The following is a 23,965-nucleotide window of genomic DNA, read 5'->3' as shown; positions in this document are numbered from 1 at the left end:
AAAATGGTCTTTATTTCTATTTGCCATTCTCACACACATTCCTACAATTGTGTCTATAGAGCATACCTACTCTGTGAGAACAGTACAGCCGTCAGGGAGATTTGGGGTCAGTGTCTTGCCCAAGGGAGGGATGCAGAATGGGGAAGACTGGGATCAGACAGCCGACTTTCTGGTTAGAGGACGACCCGCTCTATCCCTGAACCCCGCATATTCAATTAAACCTGCATCAACGGAATTGTAAAATAAAAGCTTCTTAGGCTGTCCTTCTTCAATTTTAATGTTGCATATGTGGTGCTATATTATGTATTTATACTGATAGTAAAACATATTTTTTAAATATACAATTTGGTTTGGTAAAATTACCTCATTTTTGTATCAGTACTTTTAAGCATATTTTAACAATGCCACAATATTACAGATATCTGTGATCCTTTTTGGTCACTATGGTGCATGACACACATTTTTTCACACCAGCTCCTCTAATTCCAAGTGAATGAAGGTTTTATCTTTCTAACTTGTCCTTTGACTCCACAGAGCCACTAGGCAGATGAACTTTACAGCTATAAGGAAATGAGCTTCCTAGATAGAGTACGAGGTGTCAGGAATGTGTGGCGTGGAGTATGTTTCATGAATACAATGAATAATAATGAATACTGACAGGAGGACAGACTGGATCCTTTTTACGTCAATCAACCTGATCATGAAGTGTTTTAACTATGTCTGTTTAGCTGTGAGTTTAATGTATTAAATATGTATAAAGTATGAAAAAAAAAACCTTGTGTGACAAATAAAATAAAACAGTTTATATATACGTACGAAGTGTTAGGTGTACACTACTCATCTGGAACAAAGTCAGACTGAATGTGCTGGATTTACTGTGTTATTAGAAAATACACATCAGCAAGTTATGGAATTACAGAACATATATTAGGTAAAAACCACCAAACCTCAGAAATTGTAGAACACGTAAAGGCTGCTGATCAGGCAAAAAACTCTTTTGGACACGACTCTCCTTCTGTTAGTAAATTAGTGATTAAGCTTTAACAAAATGAACAGTTATCAGAACTTAACTGTGAATGATCTTATGAGCTTACTCCTGTACGGATGTGTGCACCTGTGATGATTCTGATTTGTTCTAGTACGTGAAAAGAAATGGAGCAATCGGCCATTTTCTTTTCAAATCTTAACTCATTGATGCTTTTGGATCAATTTGTAAATTTGTTTTCACGAGAGTAGTGCGCTGTAAATACTAAACAGTAGTATACCGGATTAAATACCAGCTGTGCTTCAAGGTACACAGTGACATGTCTTCTCACATATTGAAACCAAATCCCATTTTTTCCCAAGAAAAGCAGCAACTGCAAGCAACTACAGGTTAACTTTTTGTGTTCTGATTAATTGCAGTGACAAAGGAAAATTAATAGGCGTTAATAGGTAGTGATAGTTTATAAAGTTACCAGCAATCTGAGCTTCAAGTGTTTTTTAAGCAAAAGCGTGTGTATAATAAGCATTAAAATGAAATGTAATTATCGTCTCCATACAGTTGAGGTATTAACCTTCTCTAACCTTCAACAGAGATATGGTTATTAATAACATGTTCAGTTACTTGTCCCCATTTCTACTGTCATCCAACGTTTTCAACATTACTACAACTGTGAACTACGACCCTGTTCACTTATCCTACCTGGCATTAACATGCATGCTGAGTAATCCAGTCCCATGTAAGCAGGTCAGTGATGAATGCACCTAGGACATATTGGGCTCCGACCTCACATTCAGAGATGCGGCCACATTCTGTCTGCAGTGTGAATAAGGAATGTTTCTCCAGGTGTAAACACACATACATCCCTAGAGTCTCCAGAATGGATATTAATATAAGTCTGAAGGCCTATGATTAGAAACCATGAGAAAATGAATACATACAAAAACAGATCTCATGGAAAAGTGTTCAGTCATATATGTGAGGACATTTGTAATTTTACTAACACTAAAGCTGCATGTATTGTTTTCATACCACTCGAGGGCACTAGGACAAGCTGTAAACAAAACACACGACATATTATCTGCAAAATGATTTGCTCCAGCAAACAGTGACAGTGGAGATCCTGCTAGTTCCTGACTTTCTGTGCCTTCCTGCTCCATGATCACCTGCACTCTCTGACTTGAGTGTCGCTGGTTGCTCCTGAGCAGACAGTGAACAAGTGGTTTCATCCATTTTAGCTTTCAACAGCTGCGACTTCAAAAAAAGCAAAACAACGAGCTAAAGAGGCTAAACAGGAGGAACTCAACCCAACACATTTCACATTACACACCATAGGGTATGTAAGTCCACTGTTAATATAAAAGTCTTAGTGCAGCTTTGACATTAGCATTAGTGTGTGACTGTGCATCCCTTTATGCCGCGTCTCCCTCACTGTTGGACGGCGGGGGGCTTGTACAGTGATCACCGTCTGGGACAGGAACAAGGACAGGAGACATTTAGGCAGAATGAGCAACTACTAAAGTAAAATGGTGAAGTAACTGTTAAATCTTTAGACTTCTAGTTTAAATGGGCCCTAATGCCAAATCTATACAATTCCAAACCCAGCTGGTTTGGCCTGATTTCCCGGATTTAGCTGATTTTCACCAGCCTTTCTTTTTCGTTTGGTATGTTCAGGCGTCATTAGGGAAACCTAGAGCTGCTGCAGCATCCCTGGCATAGTGTCTACTCACCATTTTGGGGCCTGGTGAGCAGCAGTTGACACCCTTTGCAGCAGTGACTGGAATGTAGGTAGCGGAGATGGCCAACCAGGCAGCCTGGATGAGCACAGACTCAACAGAAAGTGGGAGCGGATATTCTGAGAAAGTGAGGCAGCTAATTGGCAAAAGAAAATCAATGAAAGGAAATATCAAATTATTAGCTGTCTAGCACCAGTCTTTAAAATGGACGAATATTTCTAAATCTATCCAATAATTGTTTTATTGTGGTTTCAATTTTATGTTAATGTATTTTTTTAAACATTGACATTTACATAAAACTTGATAGACACGTGTAAATCTGACAAATAGTGTTTTAAGTAGTTATAGAAATAAACCACCTCAATGTTATGGCAGATTTCGCCAATTCGAAGTGTGCTGTTGTCGTAGTGATTGTGCCAGCAGTAGACGGGTGAGTCCTCCCATTTAATCAGACAAAGGATCCAGGTTGAACAGGGACGCATACTCATACAATCTGCATCCCCAGACAGGCTCTCAGCTGAAAGACACACACAGCAAAATACAGGGACACGACTTTAAACACAGTTCTCTCTAGAATAACACTTTTTCCCATCTACAGACGAAATGAGCGATGGACTTGATGTTTAAATCCTTAAATAGCTAGATGCAGCATTTGAAATTGTCATGTCTGGTTTGAAATAGGGGCAAGAACTAGTGGTGCACCGATGTATCGGCCGTATATCGGTAGCGGCCGATATTCGCCTCGTTTACTGCCATCGCCGTATCTGTAATAAACTTGACTTTCACCGATAACATTGGCCGATGTTCATTGGTATGTTTTCTGCAGCCTGCCAATCTGGCATCCAGATTATGGTACACTGACGCCGGGTTTACACTGGCGCTGGCGCAGCGCAGCGCCAAGGAAAGCCAGGCGCCTCCCATCCACCCCCGTTAAACCTTTGTGCGGTTCACATGGGCTGCGATGCACCGCGCGCGCCAGCACCCTTCACCGATGGTTTCCGTGCGGCGTACCGCGCCAGGAAACAGACTGAAAAATGATTTTAAACGATTTAAATGACATATTTGATATGATATAAATGATCAAATATGCATCCCATACTTTGTATTCCCCTTCTGTTGTCCTGGAGTTTTAATTTTCCCAATTTTCCCAATCACATAATTAAATGTCCCCCTCTGCCCATCCACTACAGCCACACAAGCAGTCATATAGATAAAAAGAGAGAGGGGGGGGGCTAAAGGCTTGCTTGGAGAATACGTCATTTACCCCGACACCCGACATTGAACGGGTTACATACAACAACAAGCGGAGAATCGCGGGCTGACCGGCGCGGAGAAATGCGGGTCGGTGTGAACAGCCAGGCTGTCGAAAGAGAGACGAGAGCGGGAGAGGCGGGAGAGAGAGAGAGAGAGAGAGAGAGAGAGAGAGAGAGAGAGAGAGAGAGAGGTGTAAGGTGAGCTGTGTGCCACTCTACTATAGAGTAAGATTTTACTAAAACTAGAACTAGTGTGTTTAGCTTCTCCTCCATGTTCTTTTACAAGACACACAGTCCACAGCATTTAGATCAGTCCTGCTCTGGATCTGTCTTTGAAAAATCCTGTCACTCTCAACCTGTATGTATATTTGCCTAAAGAGTCAACAGCCAGCTCCATTCAGTCTTTCCCAGCGACTCACCTGACGGAGGAAGAGACAGAATCCTGCAGAGGATTTATTGCTGTTGTGAACGCGCCTGAGCAGAGAATCATCTGCTGCGTTATTAATGTGTGAAACCCTGGAGAAAGTCCTCACCCATTTCTCAAGGTCGTGTCTGAGAACAGCTACATTTTCTTTCGTTCTTCATTTCTCAACACTAAGAATTTGATTTGTCATATTTGCTTTTCCCGAAAAAAGCAGAAGTTGCCTTGTTACTTCCCCTTCCTGTGCACAGACTACTACTGGTCACCATGTTCCCACCAGCTCACTCACCGTTGGCAGATGGAGGTTCTGTGCTGCGACAGCCACACTCCCGGCTATCACCACCTGTGGAGAGAACAAAACCACACTGTCACGGAGGCAGGGAATCACATTAAGAGTCTGGGTTAGGGTTAGGGTTTTCAATTTGGGGTCAAATAAACTTAACAAAACTGGTAAATAAATGGTTCTTAGTATGAAAAGAAGTAATCAAGCATTATGATGATTAAATACAAAAAGAAAAAGAGTGGAAAATACCCAAAATATGAATATAGTGTTCGAATAATTGGAACATTTTAAATGTTTGAGTAAAAACAGATCGACCAAAACAAAAACCACACAGTTATGTGTTTCCTTTTTACATATTTATCATCTTTGACATGTTGCCTTGAATTTTTTCATGCCACATAAAAATGAAATAACACGGCAAACCAAAAGATGAGGAGGACTGAGCTTCAGCGTGGACCTGCTAATACTACAAGTTTGAAATAGAAATGCATTGTCTATGCTAAAATGTATAATCAGCTGTCCAATCACAATCAGCCTCAATGCTTCTATAATGTCATTAAATACTTGAACATGTGAAAAGATGCGAACATGTTTTAGAAGAAAGTATCTCTGAATGAGTGAAGAGAGTGTTCAGATTTTGTCTGACATCTGGAAGACGAGCTTACCAGTAGAGATGAAATGAAGAAGGCGATGTCGATACCTATGTGACTCAGGCCTTTGGCCAGAAACACGGCCACACAGACGATCTGAAACACACTCAGGCCGATCTGAGTGACCTGAAACCAACACACACACAGAGAAGAGCTCAGGTGAAAGGTGCCCAACAACAACACACACACACACACACACACACACACACACACACACACACACACACACACACACAAGAAGCTCAGGTGAAAGTTGCCCACAACACACACACACACACACACACACACACACACACACACACACACAAGCAGCCCTGTCTCCATAACTTCAGAGGACAAGTCCCCATAATGTGTCTGTGTTAAAAGAACGAAAACACGTCATTCCCTGTTGCCAGTAGGTGGCGATATGACATTAACTGAATATTGGCATGTGGATGTCTATAACATGTGACACTTGGGGAAGATTGGCCAATTTATATGTGAGCTTCAACCATTCCTTTTTGAATGGTGAAACAGAGAAATTCACCATGCTGTACGCGGACAAACCGCTGTCACAGTGAGTGATCATCAATGTCTTCATGTCTGTCTGACCTAGTTGATGGTGAATGTGATCAACCTGCCATAGGAGAAGCAATTAAACTATGAAAAGATGTAATTATCAGTAGGTACAACTATAACTGGAACAACTATAAATCTCTCTCTCTCTCTCTCTCTCTCTCTCTCTCTCTCTCTCTCTCTCTCTCTCTCTCTCTCTGTGTCTGTACCCCCAGGGCCTTGGGTTCCGCCTCCAGGTACTTCTGGACCCTTTGGACGTTTTTCTGGAAGCTGACCTCGACCAGGGGCTCTGGGCCGGCCTGACGCCGTCCTCCACCGTGGCTGCTTCATCTAAAAAACACATGTCATGTCGTGTGTGTTGTTAGTGAGCAAAACACGGCGAAGGAGAGGAAGGAACATGGAAGAACATGCACTCGCAGGCGCGTTTGCAGCGGAAGCTTCAGCGTATCCAGCCGAGCACAACATCTGGATTGCATCACTCCGGACAAACAACAACTCGGGTCCTCATGCGCCCTTTCCTCACCGTTAGCTGAAAACTGTGCGTATTAATAAAGCGTCTTTATTTTTTACCTGCCATGGTCGCAGTATCCGCCACAAGCTCACAAACTGATGTCTTCCCCTTTTTGTTCCTGGATCTACTGGTCCCAGACTGAAGTTTTGCAACAGTTTGGACAGTGAGAGTGGTCGAGTCCCGCCCCACATCTGTCACTGCAACATGACTCCCTGCTGCAAATATATATAAATAAATAAATAAATAAATGTATAAATAAATACATAAATAAATGCATAAATAAATAAGGAAATTAATTAATTAATACAGAAATAAATACAGAAATACAGAAAAGAAACAACAGATAAAAACATAAAATGCCTCCGTACTGCTCCTGTGGTGTCATCCGAGTGTCCGTAAGCCCCGACATTCACCCACCCCTCCATCAGCATGTAGATAATAAGGGAATTCTCTTTGTTAGTGTAGAACGGGCCTATTCAACTAGTTTTCTATGGCCTGTAAAACAAGAGAGATACTGATTCATGTCGCTCGGCTACAAACAGTATATACTTGTCATGACAGATTCTCTTAATCATGTTTTTTAAAGTGAATATGATGGGGAAGACCCCGGACCCCCCCTCGCTGGTTATTTCTCCCACTGGCTTGTTACTCCATTTCTTTCAGGAGATTCAGCTCAGCCTGAGCAGCTTCAGTCAGATCCTGATCGGGTCTAATACACTGTTTTACTATATACATCTTGTTTTCTATACATTTGTGAATATGGACACAGGGATGTCACCTTTTGCACATCTGTATCAAGCCTTAATCATCGCTTTACTTTTCTTTACGTACCGACCGGCAGCTGTCTGAACAAAAGGGATGCATGTCCCCAGCTTATTCTATGTAGTAAAATATCAACTAACATAAGAGTTGTGAATATTGAGTGTGGCCCACAAACCCTCAGCGCTTTTCCTGTTTGGCCCACTTGTTATTGACGTTGAATAGCCTTGGTGTACAACATGCAGGGATATGATCTCACAACCCGTCCCGATTAAATAAAAACAATTAACAATGAAACCAGTTCACAGGGATGTTCACTATCTTGTCAGTGCCGGTTGTGCAGAATGGCCTCATGATTTATGTGTTAAAAGATCAAATAAACATCACTGGAACATTGGATGAAATGGTGGAGCTACATACGTGAATTTGTATATCGTTGCGTTGTTTTTCATATGAAGAGAAAGCTGAAGATCACACACACACACACAGAATATATCAAACTTTATTGGCACAGGCAGTTACAAACAGGTGAACAAAGTGCTCACACACTGTGGATAACTTTACATGCAGCGAGGTCCCTCATTTCTCCTCACTTCCTCACATCACCGCATTACCTGATTGGACGAGCTCCAGCTGCACTACACCCACTACTGCTGCTCCTGAGCAGACAGTGAACAAGTGGTTTCATCCCATTTTTAGCTTTCAACAGCTGCGACTTCAAAAAAAGCAAAACAACGAGCTAAAAGAGGCTAAACAGGAGGAGGAACTGCGGCAACACATTTCACATTACACACCATAAGTCATGTCGTCCACTGTTAATATAAAAAGTGTTAGTGCAGCTTTGACATTAGCATTAGTGTGTGACTGTGCATCCCTTTTGTACGCGTCTCCTCACTGTTGGACGGCGGGGGCTTGTACAGTGATCACCGTCTGGGACAGGGAACAAGGACAGGAGACATTTAAAACAGAATGAGCAACTACTAAAGTAAAATGGTTAAGTAACTGTTAAATCTTTAGACTTCTAGTTTCGTGGGCCCCTAATGTAAATCTCTGTACAATTCCAAACCCAGCTGGTTTGGCCCTGATTTCCGGATTTAACAGGTCTTTTCACCAGTCTTTCTTTTGCGTTTGGTATGTTCAGGCGTCATTAGGGAAACCTAGAGCTGCTGCAGCATCCCTGGCATGGTGTCTACTCACCATTTTGGGGGCTGGTGAGCAGCAGTTGACCACTTTGCAGCAGTAGGTGGCCAGAGTGACGGAGATGGCCAACAGAGCAGCCTGGATGAGCACAGACTCAACAAAAAAGTGGGAGCGGATATTCTGAAAGTGAGACGACGTTGGCAAAGAAAGAAATCAATGAAAGAGGAAATATCAAGTGTGCTTTCATCTGTTTTTGGTCTTTAAAATGGACAGATATTTCTAAATCTATCCAATAATTGTTTTATTGTGGTTTCAATTTTATGTAAATGTTTTTTTTATTTTTAACATTCACATTTACATCAAACTTGATAGACACGTGTAAATCTAATAAATAGTGTTTTAAGTAGTTATAGTAATAAACCACCTCAAGGTTATGGCAGATTTCGCCAATTCGAAGTGTGCTGTTGTCGTAGTGATAGTGCCAGCAGTAGACGGGTGAGTCGTCAATTTTAATCAGACAACAGATCAGGTTGAACAGGGACGCGCCACTCGCCACAATCTGCATCCCCAGACAGGCTCTCAGCTGAAAGACACACACAGCAAAATACAGGGACACGACTTTAAACACAGTTCTCTCTAGAATAACACTTTTTCCCATCGACAGACGAAATGAGCGATGGACTTGATGTTTAAATCCTTAAATAAGAATGATAAAGGCAAACAAGTTCAAGCTGCACTAGATAAATTATAACCCTAACAACAGCATTTGAAATTGTCATGTCTGGTTTTAAATAGGGGCAAGAACACACATGCATCCCAGCATCACTTTCATCTGCTGGTTATTGATGATGGTGTGTAGTTTTGTCCCAGTCTGAGTTTACAGATGTGTCCGTTGTTTACGTGTGTGTCATTGAATGTGTGTTTCTGTCGAAAGAGAGAGAGAGCGGGAGAGAGAGAGAGAGAGAGAGAGAGAGAGAGAGAGAGAGAGAGGTGTAAGGTGAGCTGTGTGCAACTCTACTATAGAGTAAGATTTTACTAAAACTAGAACTAGTGTGTTTAGCTTCTCCTCCATGTTCTTTTACAAGACACACAGTCCACAGCATTTAGATCAGTCCTGCTCTGGATCTGTCTTTGAAAAATCCTGTCACTCTCAACCTGTATGTATATTTGCCTAAAGAGTCAACAGCCAGCTCCATTCAGTCTTTCCCAGCGACTCACCTGACGGAGGAAGAGACAGAATCCTGCAGAGGATTTATTGCTGTTGTGAACGCGTCTGAGCAGAGAATCATCTGCTGCGTTATTAATGTGTGAAACCCTGGAGAAAGTCCTCACCCATTTCTCAAGGTCGTGTCTGAGAACAGCTACATTTTCTTTCGTTCTTCATTTCTCAACACCAAGAATTTGATTTGTTATATTTGCTTTTGCCGAAAAGCAGAAGTTGCCTTGTTACTTCCCCTTCCTGTGCACAGACTACTACTGGTCACCATGTTCCCACCAGCTCACTCACCGTTGGCAGATGGAGGTTCTGTGCTGCGACAGCCACACTCCCGGCTATCACCACCTGTGGAGAGAACAAAACCACACTGTCACGGAGGCAGGGAATCACATTAAGAGTCTGGGTTAAGGTTAGGGTTTTCAATTTGGGGTCAAATAAACTTAAGAAAACTGGTAATTCACTGGTTCTTAGTATGAAAAGAAGTAATCAAGCATTATGATGATTAAATACAAAAAGAAAAAGAGTGGAAAATACAGGCTAAAATGTATAATCAGCTGTCCAATCACAATCAGCCTCAATGCTTCTATAATGTCATTAAATACTTGAACATGTGAAAAGACCCGAACATGTTTTAGAAGAAAGTATCTCTGAATGAGTGAAGAGAGTGTTCAGATTTTGTCTGACATCTGGAAGACGAGCTTACCAGTAGAGATGAAATGAAGAAGGGGATGTCGATACCTATGTGACTCAGGCCTTTGGCCAGAAACACGGCCACACAGACGATCTGAAACACACTCAGGCCGATCTGAGTGACCTGAAACCAACACACACACAGAGAAGAGCTCAGGTGAAAGTTGCCCAATAACACACACACACACACGCACGCACGCACGCACACACGCACACACACACACACACACACACACACACAAGCAGCCCTGTCTCCATAACTTCAGAGGACAAGTCCCCATAATGTGTCTGTGTTAAAAGAACGAAAACACGTCATTCCCTGTTGCCAGTAGGTGGCGATATGACATTAACTGAATATTGGCATGTGGATGTCTATAACATGTGACACTTGGGGAAGATTGGCCAATTTATATGTGAGCTTCAACCATTCCTTTTTGAATGGTGAAACAGAGAAATTCACCATGCTGTACGCGGACAAACCGCTGTCACAGTGAGTGATCATCAATGTCTTTCTGACCTGGTTGATGGTGAATGTGATCAACCTGCTATAGGAGAAGCAATTAAACTATGAAAAGATGTAATTATCAGTAGGTACAACTATAACTGGAACAACTATAAATCTCTCTCTCTCTCTCTCTCTCTCTCTCTCTCTCTCTCTCTCTCTCTCTCTCTCTCTCTGTGTCTGTACCCCCAGGGCCTTGGGTTCCGCCTCCAGGTACTTCTGGACCCTTTGGACGTTTTTCTGGAAGCTGACCTCGACCAGGGGGCTCTGGGCCGGCCTGACGCCGTCCTCCACCGTGGCTGCTTCATCTAAAAAACACATGTCATGTCGTGTGTGTTGTTAGTGAGCAAAACACGGCGAAGGAGAGGAAGGAACATGGAAGAACATGCACTCGCAGGCGCGTTTGCAGCGGAAGCTTCAGCGTATCCAGCCGAGCACAACATCTGGATTGCATCACTCCGGACAAACAACAACTCGGGTCCTCATGCGCCCTTTCCTCACCGTTAGATGAAAACTGTGCGTATTAATAAAGCGTCTTTATTTTTTTTACCTGCCATGGTCGCAGTATCCGCCACAAGCTCACAAACTGATGTCTTCCCCTTTTTGTTCCTGGATCTACTGGTCCCAGACTGAAGTTTTGCAACAGTTTGGACAGTGAGAGTGGTCGAGTCCCGCCCCACATCTGTCACTGCAACATGACTCCCTGCTGCACACTTCCCCTCAGCCCCGCTATCCGCGCTGTGAAAGCAGCCCTCTGATTGGCTGACTGCAGGATAAGTCACTTCCAAAAATCTGCTGCCATTTCACACTGGAGCACACAGAGCAACACACATTACTGTTCAACACGGTGCAAGGTGAAGCACGTTAAAGGGATGGTTCACCCAAAATATGGAAATTCACTCATTATCTATACATGCAGATGGAGGGGCGGGTATGCAAGCCCATTTCCGCCACTGTGATGGAAAAAATATAGATCCTGTAAGTCATTATAAAGAGAAACCTTCATAACTAAGTCATAATTGTGATACTCGACCATTACTGACAATACTCCATCAATTCATTGACCTTCCATTATGCTACAAAATGTTTATTCTAATCAATGCTGCAAATACCCTTATCTTTCTGATGTTCTCCTTTACACATGACATCTATTGCACTTCTGTCCGTCCTGGCAGAGGATGTCACACCTTGTTAAAGACCTATGAGACAAAGTGTGATTTGTGAATATGGGCTATACAAATACAATTTGATTGATTGATTGACTGATAGTTATGAGATAATTAATATCTCATCAATACATGTTACTGACTTGACTTCTTCCCCGGAGTCCCTTTGCCTTATCGTCCGCAGATCCAGGGCCGCAGCTGTGGCCACATCGTGGATTATGATCTGTGGATCGCGTATCAGAGATCGTAATGTTGGATCCAGTATGGCGGATTCTGTATCGTGCTGGCTGATCATGATAATAATGGCAGATTCTGTATCGTGTTGGCATCTGATCGTGGTGGTGGACCACAACCGAGGTGGCAGCTGCTGATGGATCCTAATGGACAATGACTGTGGACTATAGTGGCATCCAATCTTGATGGTGGATCATGATCGTGCTGGCTGCTGACCATAGACTATGATTGCAGCAGGACTGCTCAATACATAGTATTTCTCCTCAGATACTCGACCATTACTGACAATAATCCATCAATTCATTGACCTTCAGTTATGCTACAAAGTGTTTATTCTAATCAATGCTGCAAATACCCTTATCTTTCTGATGTTCTCCTTTACACGTGACATCTATTGCACTTCTGTCCGTCCTGGGAGAGGGATCCCTCACATGTGGCTCTCTCTGAGGTTAAAGCCCTATGAAACAAATTGTGATTTGTGAATATGGGCTATACAAATAAAATTTGATTGATTGATTGACTGATAGTTATGATAGTCTGTAAGCCCCGGCATTCACCCACCCCTCCATCAGCATGTAGATAATAAGGGAATTCTCTTTGTTAGTGTAGAACGGGCCTATTCAACTAGTTTTCTATGGCCTGTAAAACAAGAGAGATACTGATTCATGTCGCTCGTCTACAAACAGTATATACTTGTCATGACAGATTCTCTTAATCATGTTTTTTAAAGTGAATATGATGGGGAAGACCCCGGACCCCCCCTCGTCGGTTATTTCTCCCACTGGCTTGTTACTCCATTTCTTTCAGGAGGTTCAGCTCAGCCTGAGCAGCTTCAGTCAGATCCTGATCGGGTCTAATACACTGTTTTACTATATACATCTTGTTTTCTATACATTTGTGAATATGGACACAGGGATGTCACCTTTTGCACATCTGTATCAAGCCTTAATCATCGCTTTACTTTTCTTTACGTACCGACCGGCAGCTGTCTGAACAAAAGGGATGCATGTCCCCAGCTTATTCTATGTAGTAAAATATCAACTAACATAAGAGTTGTGAATATTGAGTGTGGCCCACAAACCCTCAGCGCTTTTCCTGTTTGGCCCACTTGTTATTGAAGTTGAATAGCCTTGGTGTACAACATGCAGGGATATGATCTCACAACCCGTCCCTATTAAATAAAAACAATTAACAATGAAACCAGTTCACAGGGATGTTCACTATCTTGTCAGTGCCGGTTGTGCAGAATGGCCTCATGATTTATGTGTTAAAAGATCAAATAAACATCACTGGAACATTGGATGAAATGGTGGAGCTACATACGTGAATTTGTATATCGTTGCGTTGTTTTTCATATGAAGAGAAAGCTGAAGATCACACACACACACAGAATATATCAAACTTTATTGGCACAGGCAGTTACAAACAGGTGAACAAAGTGCTCACACACTGTGGATAACTTTACATGCAGCGAGGTCCCTCATTTCTCCTCACTTCCTCACTTCACCGCGTTACCTGATATTGGACAAGCTACACCCACTACTGCTCTCTGTAAAACTACTGCAGAAGCTGGCGGTCAACGCTGACACAGTTGGAGATTGGCTAGTGATTGATTCCAGTCGGTCATTTCCCAGCACTTCACATTTTTATCATATTAACACAAGTAGGGGGGGTCTTCATTAAAGGCAGGTTTTAAGCCAGCTCACACAAATAATATTTCCCCCTCATGCTTTCCATGTGTGCAGCTAGTTCTAGTCCAGGTTTTGATATAACAACTTTCACCAGAACTACCTTCTATTCGATAAAGTGTATTCCCTATAAAACCAGCTTAGTTTGTGCATTACACCAGGACAGTGAAGTGTATCAGAGTGGACTTGATGGGGAAGGAGAGAGGAGATCTTAAGATCTGATGAATGTATGCACCCACTAAACATTTAATCCACATCAGACTGACCTACACCCTTACATTTCTATGAAAACACAACATCAGGTACATAACATATTAAAAAGACAATGGTTGAAACAGCAATCAGTGCAATTAATGTTGATAAGATAAAAATAATCCCTTACTAACATCCTGTTAATTTTCCCTTTGTGCTGATTAATAATGCAAATACATGAATAATCACCAGTAAGGTTAGTGACTGGTTAACTTCCCTTATTTTACAATACAAAATCCCTGGATAGCAGAATACACGAGATTTGAATCTTTAAAACAACATAGGGATAACAAAACATTTGACACCATGCTAACATAGTGAAGTAAAACATTTGTGGAAGTAGAACCATTGGTAAAATCTGACTATTTCACTTCATGACACCATGATCACAGCTCTGACCACTAATGTCAGTCTCTCACCCTATTTTTATGGCATCACCACCAGGGGGAGATATAGATTTTAGAGGCGTCAATCTTTTTATACAGTCACTGAGTTATCTATCATAAAAACCATAACCTGAACTGATTATGATGAGACATCTTGGTCAGTTATTACACAAATACACAGGATGTCAGTTTTTACTGATGTGTATCATCATTTTTAGTGTCCCAGTGTCGAAATACTGTGTCAATGGCTTGATGAGAACCATATTCTCTGGTCATTTGTCTTGTACATTTGTGCCAAAACAATTGTCGTATAAAAACTGTCTACTGGCACGTTGAGATCAAAAGTTTTGTATTGAGTCTGAAGTGTGCAACTGGAATAGAAACAGTAAAAGCTGTTAATTAATAAAATTATTCGTAAACTGTGAATTATTAATCTCAAAGTAGCAAACATATACTTTCCTGTTTAGTTTTCTTGTCACTTTAAAAATGATTTAATACATGATTTTTAAAATGAAATAACTAATTCGTTTTTGAATGTTACTTTTTGTTATTTGATTCACTTGCATGTCTGCTTATACTATCAACTAATACCTTGGGGCTTTAGGGCTTTAAATTAATGTAAAAAGTTATAACACAGGGCGTCAACTCACAGTTCAATCTAAAGTCCAAGGCCGGGTTACTTGTTGGCAGGAGTCTGGTCAATCCGAGCTATCTCTGCTGCTCTGTGGGTCAGACTCTGCTGAAACATCTTGAATTGAATAGATAACAAATCTACACGTTGAAGCAGAAGGTTAATAAAAAGTGAGACAGAATTTGAAAGACCAATATATAAGTAAGTTTGATATTTGAATGCCTTTCTTGAATTGAAGGATTAATGAGCAAATTTAGTGATTTTCTATTCTTATTTCTCTTTTACTTTGGACTTAGATACAACTTCTAAGTGTTACTCCAATTAATTCATTTATAACAGCTTTATAAATAAGTCAACGTATTAATTGATTGTATACTGAAGCTCTTTAAGGTGGCTCACTACAGGGACTTGTACTGTAGATAATTGACAGTACGGAACAGTAAGATAGGTAAACAAAGGCATTAAAGGACAGGAAAGGTTAGTTTTCAGTGCTTCAGCCCCTGCGAAAGAGCCTCATAGCCTGACTAATTTATAACATGCATCACCTCTGGGGGACCTCTTCTCACTCTGACCCTCCCCACCTCACAGAGACTGGTAGCCATCGGTTCTCCTCCTGCGGCTCAGGATATACGCCACCACCACAATGATAATGAGCACCAGCAATGTCACTCCCACCCCGATGGCAACACCGTAATTGGGCTGGTCCGCAGGACAGGCATCAGCTGGAAACAAAACCACACAACATGTTATTCGTTTTGTCCTGACCAGTTATGTCAAAGTTCAGTAAATCAATGGTATTCATCACCTGCCCCATTTGAAAGGTGTCATTTCACCAAGCATATTTTACTACAGTATGTATGTCTGTGACTGGCAATATTTAAAATGAAACAATTAAATCCAATTTAAATTTTCATTCATGTTTGAAAATACATTCTTATTGCCAAACTAAAATCCAATCAGGAGTTTTCTGAATGTGTCTTTTGGATAATTATACTAATCATGGAAAAAACAAGACAAAATTAATAAATTTGCTTAGAATTAATACCACAATAGAGTACTTTCGTATTGTGGTATTATGTAACATTGTACAATCAGTACTTTTTTCATCTATTAATGGATCTAACAATGTATTAATGAGAAACTCTCATTTAGAAAGAAATTCTCCCTTATTGATTCTTGTATATGAAGACACTTACGGGCGCCAAAGTCATTGGCCTTGGTCAGATTGAAGGCCTGCAGCCGGTCCTCATCGACGTCCAGGTACAGTCCGTCCCCCATGTAAATTGATTCAGCCTTGCAGGAGTAGGAGTGTCCAACCTTCGCAGAGAAGAGACTCACTGAGTCGTTCTTGGCTTGGTACTGGTCCACAGCTGCTACAGTCAAACAAAGCAAAGTCAAGTCACATTTATTAATACAACACACTTAAAAACAAAGCTCAGGTGCTTCCAGGACATCATGCCATGATCTTAAAAACAAATAATGATGATCAGATATGGACTTGTTAGACTGCATTGCACTAAAAGTAGGTCGGTTGTTACCACCAACACACTTTCCAGTAACTCCACAGAGAATTTCTATACACAGACGAAGAGACACACAAACACGGAAGTCGTTCCCTCTCTAATGCTTCTTGTCTCTGCTAATCTTTGCCAGTCTTCCACAACATCCACCTGCAGCTGAAATATCAGTGCACATGCAGTGACCCAATTCGCAGAGTCGAAAGTTGAATCAGTAAAAGGCAGTAAATCACATGCAGAGACTGATATAAAACACAACTTACCTCCTTTGCTGAAGATGTAGGAGATGTGGAAAGACAGAGCATTCACATAGACAGTATTGTTTGCAGAGCTCTGAGGAAATATAAGAGAGTAGGACAGAATTTATGTGAGACATTGGTTTCCATTTCAATGAACAATGACCATGATTGAGAATATTAGCAGGCTACATTGTCCTGGATGCTACACTGATAGCCAGAATGTTCAATGGAATCCTTAATGGATCAAAAACGATAGATGAATCTGTTAAGTCAACATATGATGCTGGCATTTGAGGTAATTCAGCCACAGAGACATGGGCTGTGTCCCAATTCAGAGGCTGAATCCGATGGAGGCTGCGTTCAAAGACCAAGTAGACCAGGATTCATTGCGCGCCATTGAGAAATTGCTTTTGAAAAAGGGAAGTTGGCGGCAAACACTGGAGACAAAACAGAGTCTGAGGATTACATTTATAAATGTAAGTATCAGGCTTGAGCTCAATCAAATGGATAACGGTACAAATGCTAAAAAAAAAGAAACAACGGGCGACATTAATGATGATGACCGAGCTGCAGCAGCTCAATGTAGCTATTGATGCAACGGTAGGGCCGGATAAGCGGGTGATGCAAATAGGGAATCCTCTGTAGACCCGATCGTCTTACTTCGGTTCAGCCAAACCTCTGAAGGGTCCAGTCCCTGATTTGGGACACAGGTACAATCTGTCTAATGGTTTCATGAGTTCTACCCCATTTAGGTGATGATCTGCTTCCCTTAACAGTGCTGCTGATTGTTGACAGTGAAATGACCATGAATTTCGCTGAATATTTTTCAATGGTTTATTACATTTTGAAACTGAAAGTATATATATGCTGAAAGGACAAGCATTAAGAAGCTAACAAAGTCAATAAATAGTTAGCTTTCAAGTGGATGTTTTTTAATGCTATTAAAGCTACTAAGGATAATATGTCACAACAAGATGACAAAGGTAATTACATTCATTATTCTCAGGTTTCTAATATAACTACATGAATCTCCTTTCCAAGACCATTTCATTTGGCTATATGTACATACTGCACTAGCTGGGTTACTGTATGAGATACAGATATCTGTTGATATAATTATAACTGGGTTCTACAGTGAGTTTGACACTGGCACCGTGAAGTAATACTTCACCAAGTACCTATCACATTCAAACCTGTTAATCTGGACCGTCACGCAGAAAACCGCAAAATGAATCACACAAGCATTGTTCATTGTCACATGTCATGTGTTCTTTGAACATTCCAACCACAGTCAACCACAGTTCCCTTTTTTACTGTCGTTTCTGATTCTACTTCCTCCACAAAGTTTCAAGTCATGCTATTTTGTTATTCGTCAAAAGACCAAACGGATCAATTCTGTTAATGTTGCACTATTTAATTGCTTGAGATCTCTATTTAAATGTCAAATCGTAGTAGGTCAAAGATAAGTTAGGCCTTTAGTAAAAACAAGGGCTGACCTCATTGCCTCGCTTATCACAACATTATGATGACGTATTTGTGTCAAATCTTGGAAATCAAAAGTACCTTGTTGAACATGAAGGTGATGTGGCCCTCTTTGAACTGAAGGGTAAGGTTGGCCTTGGTTCCCTTACAATCTCCGACAGCTTTGGTATCCTTTGGCTGAACAATGAAGGTTCCATTGAGCTGAGAGACAAATAGAGAGAAATCAGTTAGATGACCACCTTGTTAAGGAAATGTCTTGCGACAAAAAGACGACACAATTACTCTTCTGCTGTCATTAAGCCCACCACAAGGAGGAAATCAAAACATGCATTGCTAAAAGCTGAGTCAACGACTCCAAAATGGCATAATAAAACCTTTAAGGATTTTTTTTATTAGAATCTGCCACAACATTGGCTAGACCTTTTTGGACTATGGTCGTTGGCACTGTAGTTGTGACAAATGAAATGTACCTTTGGTCTTGCCACTCGGATCTGCAATGACATATGAGCCATCAGGCAAGTCACATTTTTGTCTGTCTTTAGGCTGTAGTTTCCTACAGTCAAGTTGGTAGAGGGAGTAGGTTCAGGAGGAGGAGCTGTAGTCTTCGGGGTGGTGGTAGTCTTGGCGGTGGTGGTTGTCTTCGGGGTGGTGGTAGTCTTGGCGGTGGTGGTTGTCTTCGGGGTGGTGGTAGTCTTGGCGGTGGTGGTTGTCTTCAGGGTGGTGGTTGTAGTCTTGGCAGTGGTGGTTGTCTTCGGGGTGGTGGTTGTAGTCTTGGCGGTGGTGGTTGTAGTCTTGGCGGTGGTGGTTGTAGTCTTGGCGGTGGTGGTAGTTCCTGGGTGGTTGTAGTCTTGGGGTGGTGGTTGTAGTCTTCGGGGTGGTGGTTGTCGTCTTCGGGGTGGTGGTTGTAGTCTTCAGGGTGGAGGTGGTTGTCTTCGGGGGGAGGGGGTGTTGTGTAAATTCCTTTGCAGGGGTCACAGTTGCAGGATTGGATTGCTGTTCATCTTTAGCCAATGACAGTGCTTAAATCAAAAGGACAGAGAGGAAGAAACAAAGCCATTTAAATGTACATATATACATTATATATATAAATACACCACCTCCCAACTTAATGATCTTCTTGAATTAATTGATCAATATAATTTAGTTCAATTTGTATATAGCCAAATTATCATACATTACCTCAAGGCACTTTCCATAATAAGGTCGAGGTATTTTTGAAAACAAAAACAGTGGAAAAAAGCATACATCTGGCAGAGTGTCGGCTTAAGAAATGTTATGGTTAGTTTTAGAAAATCATTTTGGAGTTGTTCCACATGACGAATGTTAGTCCAATTTTTTTACTTTTATCCTTATTTTGGTCTCCCCCAACTTATGAAAAACAACACTTGCTTCATCAGTTGCCAGATGTTCTTCACAAACTGGTCACAACCCTTGTCTATCTGCTGCTTGGTGTGGGGCAGTTAGCATAGAGTGGGTTCATTGAAGCTTTCTTGCATAAAAGTTTCTGGGCTGTTAAACCAAAGTAATGAGCTAAAACAAGCCGAGAGACAAAATAACTAAGTGGAACGGCAGAGTTTGTGGATACAATTGAACCTTTTCATATTCAAGATATATAATCCACTGTTAATATAGCATTAGTCCTTGTAAAGTGCATCTTCAATGTTTGTTGACAAAAACTGCTAATGTTTGAACTACGAGCAACTCCATCTGTCAACCAGTCTGACCTAGTTTAACTTGACTGCAGTTCATGTTAATGCCAGCTGATGCTGCCATATCTATGGTAATACACTCTGCCGCACATTTATGACACTGTTAGGGGTTTTTTTTCAGTACACACCTTATCTGCAGTTCCATGCCCCATTTGTAAGGTCAACATTAAGTGAACAGCCAACCACAGTGAGCGCACATTCAGAATAACAGAACTTGATTATAACATATGACTTATTTTAGCGTCAATCATTTCACTCAATTGCACGTGAATAACCAAACTCTGGTGTTAGGATTCAAAGAAAGTTACAGATTGATCCTGTCTCTATCTCTCTATCTCTCTCTCTCTCTCTCTCTCAAATAAAAAAAAGGACCAGGCCTCTTCTGTAAGCAGACATGTGACTCAGACCTGCAACTCCACCGAAAGACTGCGGACATTTCTCTTCCCTAAACAATCCAGGAAGTCACACTCTGGTCTCATAAAAACACGTCACACCTCATTTTTAGAATTAATAGACTTTTTGATAACAGCATTGAGACCGGAGCAATCCTAACATGAATGCAGCGTTATACCGCTTAGAGGGTCCAAGTTCTGAGGTGAAATGAAAGTTTTATCTACTACACATAGCAAAGTACTGGAGCATATCTAAGTTTTGCACAATGCCCGAAGTGAAATGTTGATAAAAAAAACAATGTCTTACCTGAGAACGCACAGCAGACGACTAACACGAAAACAACTGCTCTGTTCATGGTGACAGGTGCTGGCTGGCTGGCTGGCTGGCTGACTGACTGACTGACTGACTGACTGACTGACTGACTGACTGACCGACCGACCGACCGACGCTTCCCGCTGAACTTGTGACACTGACACAGTGAAGCAACTGATCTGCAGCAGCACGAGTGTCAAGGTTTAAGAGACAGGCACCCGAGAACACCACAGGAAACCCCTTTAAAATAAAAGCACGCCTACCAGGCAAAGAAGAAACCCAACGTGCCAGGCGATGTTCACGGTAATTAAAAAGTAATGTATCTATCTCTTCTTTACTACTTGTCATGTTCATGTTATATTAGTGAATACTATTTGAACTTTCATTTTGAGGAATCAATGTGATCATTTGGGATGTGAAATATTTTTGTCTACAAATGAATGTCTCTTATTCAATATATAGGGAATATGTGGGTAAATGTACCATTTCTGTGGCAAATTCATTGACTGTAATGTTTCAAAGTGGTCTGTAATGGTGGAATGATTAAAGGTGTTTTAAGGCCTTAACCTGAGAGGTAGGGGACCTTGTGTCCTAATATGATCAATATCTTAATAAATTCTGTTAAATTGTGAGTTAGAAATTAAAACTTTAATATGTTGCAGGGCTTTGATGGGGTGTCTGCATTGATAAAGAAAGTTTAAAGGCCTCTTAAATTCACAAGAATACACTACGCATATTTTAATAAAAGTGACAAATTATTATTGGTATTATTTTGATCAATTTATGTTTTTTTTTATCGCAATATGCTCAAACATATGATTTGTCTTTAAGATAGCTCATGGATCAAATGTGGAAGTGAACTGGTATATGAGGATTAGAATAAGTGTTAATAATGTCATATTCTAGTTTTTATGCTATAGTCTGGAATGAGGGGTTATGACTTGTGTATATTGAGGGTCGCTGTGGACATTACTGCAGTGAATGTATTTTGAAAGCCCTAACCGGAAGTACTAGTGTTGATTCTTTTGTGACTACGATTCTTGTCTACTTATCATTACTCAGGAAACGAAACCACTGTGGCCGGAGGGAATGAACGTGTTGACTCTGACTGGAGGGAAAAGGTCACATGTTATTTTCCACGAGAATGAAACAAAATCCGTTCAGTCCAGTGCTACATTTTATCATCATGACCATGGAACATCTGTCAGCCGAACACATATCTGACTGGAAGTGGCTTTAGTCTCGTACAATGCACTGTGAACACTAATAACTGAAGGAAATCCATCTTGGACAGCTCATACAAAAGCCCCTGACTTAACCCACATGAAATACATCTACATAACTTAAATAAGGACACGTTTGTTATAACGGCACCACTGAAATACCAAATGCTTTGTTCATTCATGTAACCCCAGTGTCAGCCTGTGTCAACATTTTGTTTCAGTTTTGATTCCTTCACTGTTTTACTTTGTGTTGCTTCCATTTGTGTGCATGTAGAAGCTGAAGTTATTCCATCAGAGGACTGTTAGGCTGAAGTATCAATTTGAGCGGATCGAAGCTTAAGGTGGTAAATACCTGTATATAACACTTTTCTAGTCTTGATGACCCCTCAAAGCACTTTCCATTAAAGTTTTGCCATTCACCCATTCACGCAGTGCATATATGTGCAGCACTTTCTCTATCGCACATCACTCACAAACTGTCAGGGGCAAATGGGGCTCAGTACCTTGCCCAAGGACACTTCGCCACACAGAATGGGGGAGACTGGGATTGAAACATTGACCCTATGGTTAGTGGACTGCCCACTACAACTTAACTAATTTTAGAGGTATTTATGCATGCTATGATTCTTTCTCATTTGTGTTACTGTATTACATGTTGGGGACAGGCTGGTGAAACAACCAGAAGAACTCTTGAGTCCCCATACAAACAAACCTTTTTTTTTTTAAAGGCTTCGTCTCTGTAGCGTTGTGGAGAAATGTATTTTACTGAACTCGGACAGCTTAAATTATTTGCTCATTTGTGACAATACATTGTCAATAATAATATACCATTTCGCCGCGCTGCATTTGGGAAATCGGCTTTTTCTTATAAATGGCCATCGAGGAGGAACTTGTGTTGTCATAGTCAGGAGTGTCCTCGCCTCAACCCTGTGACCCAGTGTATAGCACATGATGTCAGCAGATGTTTTAGATGTCAGCAGATGTTTTAGATGTCAGCAGATGTTTTAGATGTCAGCAGGTGTTTAAGACGTGAGGCCTGAAACCTGCTTTGCTTTAACAGTAACAGTTGCCATGTTTGGATGTTAAGTCTGTAAATTCAAAATATATGCAAACATCACAGTAAAACAGGTTTGTATTTTAAATTCTGACTGGCCTCAAAGCCTAAACATGCTGATTCATATCATTACATTCACAGTTGATGGGAGAAAACGTCACATTCATATGGGCCTTTAATCTTGTGGCAGCCATGACGAGAGCTGGTGATTCTTTAAAATTTGTTACCTACACCTCGGAAATTACTGCACGGATTTTGGAAGGATGCGAATCAGGGGGCAGATCCTGGATCTTTTTTCTCACTTTCTTTAACATTGTGTGATCGCATTTTGTTTTTCATAATTTTCACCATTTCCCCCGGGGATAATTCATGGATCTTGAGGAATACAAAACAGGTACATTCAGCAAGATGATACATACTTTATGTGTGAAATTTGGTGAAGCTTGATTTAATTTAAGGGGACTGTTGGGCCTTAACTGAAGCACGCGCTCTACTGTGTCCCTTTCTAGTTAAGATTTGTGAAGTGTGGCTGGACTCTTAAGTGACAGTGAAGATGCTTCAAACTGCTCATTATTTAGAGTCTAAATCCAGTTGAGGGGATTTCTTGGTGATCATAAGCACAGATAGAAGACAACAGAAGTTAGTCTCAGGCAGACAAGCAAAGTAAACAAAAACCAGAGAGGTTGGTTCATGTGTTTCTGCGGGTGAACAATGATTTGCAGCTCAGTGAGACTGGCAGGAGATGAGTGAACAACAAGCCACTCCCAGCCAATAGCACGCACATGCAGAAATGCCCACACAGGCAGAAAAACCAGGAAGTAAAACAAGATCAAGAAAAACATATTCCTGACAGACTTGGAATCGTTTCGCATATTGCATATTGCACAAGCATATTGCATGTCTTGTTCACAAGACCATCATCATCCTCATCATAAGATCACCTCAAACACAAATAAACAATTTTCTCTTCTCAACAAGTAT

At 41.1% G+C, this 23,965-nt stretch overlaps 3 protein-coding genes across 3 annotated transcripts in view; all 3 read right to left on the bottom strand.

The window, feature by feature from the left end:
• Window positions 1-6,614, bottom strand: part of LOC118102230 — a 60,921-nt gene extending 54,307 nt beyond the window's left edge. Inside the window, exons 1-4 of the mRNA XM_047338844.1 lie at window positions 6,451-6,614; window positions 6,090-6,210; window positions 5,341-5,451; window positions 4,682-4,735 (exon numbers count right to left, since the gene is read on the bottom strand). Coding sequence (XP_047194800.1) covers window positions 4,682-4,735; window positions 5,341-5,451; window positions 6,090-6,210; window positions 6,451-6,582 — 418 coding nt within the window. The 5' untranslated portion in view covers window positions 6,583-6,614. The remainder of the gene's footprint in view (window positions 1-4,681; window positions 4,736-5,340; window positions 5,452-6,089; window positions 6,211-6,450) is intronic.
• A 1,020-nt stretch (window positions 6,615-7,634) lies between these two features.
• LOC118102238 lies at window positions 7,635-11,414 on the bottom strand. Its single transcript, XM_047338843.1, has 7 exons — window positions 11,249-11,414; window positions 10,885-11,006; window positions 10,210-10,320; window positions 9,798-9,851; window positions 8,715-8,873; window positions 8,348-8,470; window positions 7,635-8,080 (listed from the first exon to the last, which is right to left on the bottom strand). Exons 1-7 carry the CDS (start codon window positions 11,253-11,255, stop codon window positions 8,042-8,044), a joined length of 615 nt encoding a protein of 204 aa, XP_047194799.1. The 5' UTR covers window positions 11,256-11,414; the 3' UTR covers window positions 7,635-8,041.
• A 2,071-nt stretch (window positions 11,415-13,485) lies between these two features.
• On the bottom strand, window positions 13,486-20,861 carry cd68 (CD68 molecule). Its single transcript, XM_035148254.2, is given in 7 exon segments — window positions 13,486-15,777; window positions 16,252-16,428; window positions 16,836-16,905; window positions 18,375-18,494; window positions 18,764-19,168; window positions 19,170-19,312; window positions 20,702-20,861. Coding segments are annotated over 7 exon segments (1,104 nt in total). The 5' UTR covers window positions 20,751-20,861; the 3' UTR covers window positions 13,486-15,637.
• Between the last annotated feature and the right edge of the window lie 3,104 nt (window positions 20,862-23,965).

The sequence above is a fragment of the Hippoglossus stenolepis genome, chromosome 23, assembly GCF_022539355.2.
Source record: "Hippoglossus stenolepis isolate QCI-W04-F060 chromosome 23, HSTE1.2, whole genome shotgun sequence".
Taxonomy (NCBI): domain Eukaryota; kingdom Metazoa; phylum Chordata; class Actinopteri; order Pleuronectiformes; family Pleuronectidae; genus Hippoglossus; species Hippoglossus stenolepis.
This window is presented reverse-complemented; position numbering and strand designations above follow the sequence as displayed.

Excerpts from the sequence above, each read along its gene's own strand:
- LOC118102238 (XM_047338843.1), bottom strand. Across the intron at positions 10,321-10,884 it reads CGGAACCCAAGGCCCTGGGG|GTCACTCAGATCGGCCTGAG; the intron begins GTACAGACACAG and ends TGTTGGTTTCAG. Across the intron at positions 8,471-8,714 it reads AAATCTGCCATAACCTTGAG|AATATCCGCTCCCACTTTTT; the intron begins GTGGTTTATTAC and ends TCTCACTTTCAG.